General features: G+C 41.0%; 1 protein-coding gene across 1 annotated transcript in view; it reads right to left on the bottom strand.

The window, feature by feature from the left end:
- Positions 1–1295: 1295 nt before the first annotated feature.
- Positions 1296–8000, bottom strand: part of hacd4 (3-hydroxyacyl-CoA dehydratase 4) — a 36842-nt gene continuing 30137 nt past the window's right edge. The window contains exons 6-7 of the mRNA XM_043718964.2: positions 6620–6751; positions 1296–4708 (exon numbers count right to left, since the gene is read on the bottom strand). Coding sequence (XP_043574899.2) covers positions 4629–4708; positions 6620–6751 — 212 coding nt within the window. The 3' untranslated portion in view covers positions 1296–4628. The remainder of the gene's footprint in view (positions 4709–6619; positions 6752–8000) is intronic.

Below are 8000 nucleotides of genomic sequence, written 5' to 3'. Positions count from 1 at the left end.
TTAAAAAAAATCAATACTTTGTTCCATCAAATTCAAATATTTAAATTAATTGTATCATTAAAGTATTCCTGGTATTGCCAAAATTAAATAATTTATTTGCTGAAAAGAGCAGCTTTCCATTACACATGATATTACTTCTGAGTTTAAAATGCACTTTGAAAAGTAAGCTGAACGATAGTCTCTTAAAAAAATCTCTATAAGGGCAAGGTTTTATTTAAAACTTTTCAATGATTTTATTTACTGGCTTCCATTTTACTTTAGTTAAAACAAGTACAATACAGTGTAACACAGTTAATGCTACGAACAGGCAATATATTGTAGATATTTCCCCATCAACCTGATGATAGATATTACACATGTCTGAAGCAGGTAGGATTTGAACCCAGGTTTCTTGGTCCAGCAGTATGACAATATATTGCATATAGTCCAACAATGGGAGAAAGTGAGGACTGCAGATGCTGGAGATCAGAGCTGAAAAATGTGTTGCTGGAAAAGCGCAGCAGGTCAGGCAGCATCCAAGGAGCAGGAGAATCGACGTTTCGGGCATAAGCCTTTCCTGAAGAAGGGCTTATGCCCGAAACGTCGATTCTCCTGCTCCTTGGATGCTGCCTGACCTGCTGCGCTTTTCCAGCAACACATTTTTCAGCTATAGTCCAACAATACTTGTTTATAGCACAATACATAGCAAAAAAAAGAAGAAAATAGACAGATACATCTGTTGTCTTGCCCCTTTTAGTTTAGCTTAGCTGAATGGTTCATTTGTTATTAATATCACATTTTGCAAGACATTTACAAAGATGCAGTATACACAATAATTGTTGAAACTGCTTAATGCATTTATGGTACAGCAGTATAGAGTGTTAAGTCAGTGTGGTGTTAAATCTGAAACAAAAACAGGAATTGCTGGAAAAACTCAGCAGGTCTGGCAGCATCTGCGGAGAGACATCAGAGTTAACCTTTCTGAGGAACAGCCACCAAACCCGAAACACTAACTCTAATTTCTTCTCGCAGATGTTGCCGGACCTGCTGAGCTTTTCCAGCAATTTCTGTTTTTGTTTCAGATTTAACAGCATCCACAGTTCTTGCGGTTTTTATTTGGTATTAAATCTGGTTGACTAGGTGCTGTGGAAGAGGGCTACTGGATCTCCTGGGCAGTTTTCAAGCATGATGGGCTCCAATATAAAGGCTACCTGAGTAGCCGGCGCAACCAGCCACTAACCCTCCTCCCAGCCCCCCTCAAAAGAAGACAAAATCTACTTTGTAGATATTTATATATCCAACTGTTTAATGGGAACTTTGTGTGCATATATATAATATCTGAAGCAGACAGCTCTTTCCTAAACACGACAGTTACATTTCCAGCCGTGCAGAAACCCAGCAATGTAAACAGAGTCCTGGCAACTGGAGCCTAATCTGTGATTGTTAGCTAGGACCAACAGTTGCAATATGAATGCGTTGGAGGATCTATTGTTCTCCTATCCCCACGCTACCTTCCTCATTGATCCTATTTTATCTCAGAATTCAGGTTCCTTCCATTCCCCAATCAATAAATCAAGGTGTATGCTTTTTTTTAAGAGTGACGATCCACCAAGAGTATTGTTTCCCAGGATTGTTTCACATCAATTCTCCTGGAAAAGTGTCAACTGGCACTCTGTTTTGAACAAGCCTCTGAATTTTACTGAAGTCTGGCTTGCAGCATTTAGTTATTTAATCCAAATTCCATTCTGATTAATACTGAGAGTTGTTTAACTGCTTCCATTCTCATTCACACTAATCTGGGGGAGCAAATAAATCTGAATAATCTAGTAGCAAGTGTTCAATGGAATGCTGACAAATTGTATCAATCTTAAATGAACAATTATGACTCTCTGTTATAAAATAACCAGATGAAAGTACAGTGAGACACAATTCCGTGGTGATTTGGAGATGCTGGTGTTGGACTGGGGTGTACAAAGTTAAAAATCACACAACACCAGATTATAGTCCAACAGGTTTAATTGGAAGCACTAGCTTTTGGAGCGACGCTCCTTTATCAGGTGGTTGTCCGAAAGCTAGAGTGCTTCCAAATAAACCTGTTGGACTATAACCTAGTGTTGTGTGATTTTTAACAGTGGCACAGATCTAGAATTCTGCCATTTACATTACTGTAATCAAATGTTAATTCACTTCTGGTGCATAAATAAATTTACATCACGCTGAAAAACAAACAAGCAATTGTGTCAAGAAAAACATTGTAACTTTCAAAATAGCATAGGACTTCAAAAATTCTAATGCAAACAATGATTATGGAAACAATTAACTAAATCTTTGCCATACGATTCTCACTGCTGACATTTTTGGGAAAGTTGGAAAAATTCACTTGAAAACTGTGTGCTTTGAGATGTTACTGTCACCTTTAGATGTCAAGCAACCTGCTGGTGACAATATGCCACAGTTATGCATCATGTCTCTGGAGTGGTTTGACTAATTATTGAAGCTGACTGGTAGGGCTTGGGGTCAGGGACTTGGCATCCATATTGTCTCTGAGCCCTGGATGCTCACTGCATCTGCACCACTCGTGATGTTATCCTTCAGTGTAAGTGCCTTTGTTGTGCTGGATCTCCACACCAAATATTATTAGGTGAAGGGAATCCTGCACAGCACCATGTCAGAAGAGAGGAGGCAGGTGTTTGAGAGTCCAACACCCTCACTGCTCAGAGAAATGGCTAAACAATTCAAAAATCTGCATCAGACCTCTCACAAAAACCTCCGGTTGTTAAAATTATTCATGATTTGGACGTGAATACAGGAGGTATAATTAGTAAATCTGTGGGTGACACCAAAACTGGTGGTGTGATGGACAGTGAAGAAGGTTATCTCAGACTACAGCGGGACATTGATCAGATGGGCCAATGGGCTGAGGAGTGGCAGATGGAAGTTTAATTTAGATAAATTTGGAAAAGCAAATTAGGGCAGGACTTATACACTTAATGGTAAGGTCGTGGGGAGTGTTGCTGAATAAAGAGATCTAGAAGTGCAGGTGCATAGATCCTTATAAAGGTGTAGTCACAGGTTGACAGGGTGGTGAAGAAGGCATTTGGAATGCTTGGCTTTATTAGTCGGTGCATTGAGTATAGGAGTTGGGATGTCATGTTGCAGCTATATAGGGACATTAGTGAGGCCACTTTTAGAGTACTGTATTTAATTCTGGTCTCCCTGCTATAGGGAAGAATTTATTAAACACAAAGGAGTTAAGAAAATATTTAGAAGGATGTTGCTGGGAATAGAGGGTTTGAGCTACAGGGAGAGGCTGAATAGGCTCGGGCTATTTTTCCTGGAGCATTGAAGGCTGAGGGGTGACTTTATACAGGATTTTAAATCACACGGGACATTAACAGGGTGAATAGCCAACGTCTTTTTCTTAGGGTGGGGGAGTACAGAACTAGAGGGCATTGGTTTAAAGTGGGAGGGGAAAGATTTAAAAGGGAACTAAGGGGCAACTTTTTCATGCAAAGGATGGTGCATGTTTGGAACAAACTGCCAGAGGACGTGGTGGAGGCTGGTACAATTACAACATTGAAAAGGCACCTGAATGGGTACATGAATCGAAAGGGTTTAGAGGGATATAGGCCAAATGCTTCCAAATGGGACTAGATTAGTTTAGGATATCTGGTCAGCACAGACGAGTTGGGACAAAGGGTCTGTTTCCGTGCTGGATGAGTCCAAGGCTCTGTCGACAAAAAACTTAGTTCGCCATTTCGAACCAGCAGACTGTGCACTGACTTGCACCAGATTGTGTTTGAGTTTCACTATTTCTGATGTGAAAAGTTATCTGGCTGACCTGTGAACAAACTCCTTGATGAGCTTAGCAGGCCATTCACTGGAGGTATGTTGGTTTCCAGTTCCCACCCATCCATTCCCATTCCTCACCTTTAAAATCTAACCACATCCCACAGTGGCTTTTGCATGCTAACCCATCAGTCGGGAGCGCTGTTTTCAAAGTCTACCCACACCCACTCACAACTTCCGTTTCTCACAGGCAGTTCAAAACCCAAGCGTAGAGCTTGCATACTTTCAAGCTTATCATTAATACTCGGTTAAGTTTCAGTTTATTTTAATGCAGGAATATTTGATATCTAATTATTCAGAAAGCCTGAATTTTAGGTACTTTTGAATTTTGTTCCTATTCATGGGCAGCATGTTTTACTGGACAACTTGTTGTTAAGCATTAAGCAGTGCTCCACTTTCATCCCTTTCAGATTTCCAATGGCATGGAAAACCCAAGAATCAAAACTTGCACAAAGGTTAAAATGATAACATCAAATTGACAAGCCCGCAGACCGTGAATGGATTTGTAGCATGTCTGAATTAAAACTACAGGAAAGGGATTGATTCCAAATTTCTGAATTTTGGAGTTTTAACCATTGACCTAACACCAATCCAGCATATTTTGTGGATTAGGATTCAGCCTATTTTGCGTGGTATTGCCTAACATTGAACATCACAGTGCATTTGACTTGACAACCATTTGGAAGAGTTTTTGCATCATTTGAGTAAGCTCAGACTCAAGGGGTAAAAGCACTGATTCTCACATTCACAGCAGCTTTTTCCTGATCCTGGAGAATGATATGGGAACCAATTCAGATTTGTTAGTTTTGCTTTAGTTTCTTTATGTATCTTTTGTTCAGTTTTCGCTCTTCATAAAAGTGCCTGCAGCTGCAATATGTGCCTAAATTAAACAATGGAAAAAGGAACATAAAATTACAACGACGACATTAGGGGAGAAATGTGTTAATGGAGCATCAATACTGGTTAATGGAAGCATTTAGGAAGGTTGCAGCAAGGTATTGATTTTGCTTTAAAAAATATTGACATGCATTTTCAAACTGGATTCAATCTTTTCACATTGTTCTCAAATACATTTTAAAGAAAGATAGCTTACGGATGTATACTGCATGCAGAACCATTGGGAGGTCCATGTCTCTTCCACAGGGTGGCCTGAAGCCATTCAATGGATCAATTTCCATGCTGTGTGACTCTACGACTCTATCAGTGCCCTCAGGGACTGAGCTGGCCTGTGTCTGCCATTCCTCCCAGTGGGATGGTAATTTGGGGGTAATGATTGCTGCTGTTAAAGCTCCAAAAGCCAGCTACCACAGGGTGGTTATTGCAGGAAGGGGGAAAATGGGAGTGGGGGGGGGGTGGCAAGAGGCTTGAAGGCAATTGGGGTTTTCTTTTAACATAGCCCCTCTCCTTCCTGATGTCAGATTAGGCTTTACGAAGATACACCACCGCCTCTATCATCATCCAAACAATGCATTAAGGATGATGTGCACAATAGGTTTACATCCTCACAGAAAACAGAGTCCTTTCTGAAAACAGTCCGACTGCCATAGAATCCCTACAGTGCAAAAGCAGGCCTTTTGGCCCATTGAGTCCAGACTGAATCTCCGAAGAGCATCCCAACCAGAACCACCCCCCTACCCTATCCCTGTAACCCTGCATTCCCCATGGCTTATCCAACTAATCTGCACATCCCCGGATGCTATGGGCAATTTAGCATGGCCAATCCACCCTAACCTGCATACCATTAGGGTGGCACGGTGGCTCAGTGATTAGCACTGCTGCCTCACAGTGCCAGGGACCTGGGTTCGATTCCTGCCTCGGGCAACTGTCTGTGTGGACTTTGCACATTCTCCCCATGTTTGCATGGGTTTCCTCCCACAATCCAAAGATGTGCAGATCAGGTGAAATGGCCATGACAAATTGCCCATAGTGTTAGTTGCATTAGTCAGGGGTAAATATAGGATAGGGGAATGGTTCTGGGTGGGTTACTTTTTGGAGGGGTCAGTATGGACTTGTTGGGCTGAATGGCCTGTTTCCATACTGGAGGGAATCTAATCTTTCGACAATGAGAAGAAACCAGAGCATCCAGAGGAAACCCATGCATACATGGGGAGAATGTGCAAAGTCCACACAGCCAGTTGTCCATGTGTGGAATCAAACCCAGGTCCCTGGTGTTGTGAGGCAGCAATGCTAACCACTGAGCCACCATGCTGCCAAAGCTTTCTCTCTTGATGAGGGCAGTTGCAAGACTGCCACATTTCAAAAGATGCAATGAGTTACACAGCATGAGAAAATGGTACTGATAGATTTGCAAGTCGACTCTAGTTGAGGCATTGCCAGTAAGAATGCATCAGAGAACATTATTGTCCATTCTCCTTTTGAATTGATGGCTGTGAAGACACACAAGGATAGGACAAAGTGAGGACTGTAGATGCTGGAGAATCAGAGTTGAAAAGTGTGGTGCTGAAAAATCACAGCAGGTCAGGCAGCATCCGAGGAGCAGGAGCATCAATGTTTCGGGCATAGGCCCTTCATCCCTGATGAAGAGCTTATGGCTGAAATGTTGACTCTCCTGATGGGTGACTGATCCTTATGCATCCAGTAAGACTCTCACAATTAAGATCAGCCAGTGCACATTTGGTAAAATTGGGTTCAAAATCACTTTTAGTATTCCATTATAAGCATGTAAAATTACCAGCATTCTGTCTTTCTGACAACTTGAGCTTTTGATTTGATTGTATAACTACTTTCATAGATACTTTAAACTTAGAAATAGGATTAATTTGGAACTTACCTAAAACAAGTATTAGACAGTAGAGTTGCAATACATATGGAAAATGTATGGGCGCAGCAATTGGTCCAGGTAACTGAAAGGAGTATGTGCCAAGAGCTTCAAAGTACGGCAGTGACTGGTAAATGGCAATTACTGTGGGATGAGAAATATCTTGTTAGTAACTTCAACACTGAAATCTTGAGGAAGCTGAGCATGTGTGTTCAGGACTATCCTGTGGCTTTTGTTTTATTAACCGAGTACCTCTACGGTATTTGCACACTATATAATGTAACAATATTGTATGGCTTCTAATTTCCCAATTTATTGTGATGACATCCAATGAAAAATTGCGCATTAATACATGGATTAGTAATTTTGGGAGCTCAACTGAGTAGGCAGTTTATTGCTGCACTACCCCACGTGATGAGCCAATCTGTGTCATGCATCTTGAAGAATATAAAATAAAGGATTTGGAGTTCCCTGAGGGGGTTACAATAAAATCAGAGGGACAGCCACCCCAGGCTGGATGCAGTAATCTGATTTAGAGCATCAGGCACAACTAAGTTTAAAAGATTTGTATAAATTCCATATTGTATATTTTGGGTACTGAGCAACAGCGTGTTTTTAAAAGTGCCTAGCACCTCTCAATGCTCCAATTGAGATTCTGGCCAGAGATAAAGGATGAAAGTCTTGTCACTCAGAGTCACAAATGAGTTCTGACAGACTCCACCCAGTTTCCAGTCAAAATAAATCCACGCTACAAAACTACTTTGAATGGAGTGTTAAGTGTGACAAGTCTCATTTGACAGGCCCAGACTGTGGAGAATTGATATGTCATGCTTGTGTGGAGCACGCCTCTGAAGCTAAGGTTGAAAAGCAATCATATTGACAGCACAGCTGAATAAGTGGAAAGCCAAACTGCATAGTAATACTTGAGACATAGTCAGTGCTTGCAACATCAATTAAAAAAACTGTAACTTGTCTTGTTTATTTTCTGTTGAGGACGCTATCTCCTCTGATTGTATCTGTGATTAAGTAAGTCACACTGTCAACATTGTCTTCAAATTCAGTCATGTTTTCTCAACCAATTCACCAGATCGAAAGCTAAGAGGAGCATTATTACTAAGTTTTTGTCAGTTTTTTTCCCGCCACCATTGAAGTCACGCTCATCAGCTTTCATTGCAAATGCGCACACTCACATGAGCCATTCTTATCAGTGAGATAGCAAATCTTACAACTTCAGAGTTTAAATTTAGTTTTCTGCACAAACCACCCAACGATGAGTCACAATTCCTACAGCACCATTAATTAACTGCAGTAATTTGCTAACCATGTTTAAATAGTTAAACATTATTAGTCCCGATAGTTAATTGTTTTTAATTAACCTTTCTGCCACTTATGC

This window comes from Chiloscyllium plagiosum, unplaced genomic scaffold (assembly GCF_037043375.1).
Source record: "Chiloscyllium plagiosum isolate Xiang-an unplaced genomic scaffold, Cpla_swu_hap1 HiC_scaffold_2, whole genome shotgun sequence".
NCBI lineage: Eukaryota > Metazoa > Chordata > Chondrichthyes > Orectolobiformes > Hemiscylliidae > Chiloscyllium > Chiloscyllium plagiosum.
Note: the sequence above shows the minus strand (reverse complement) of the source record. Positions and strands in the feature narration are given on the sequence as shown.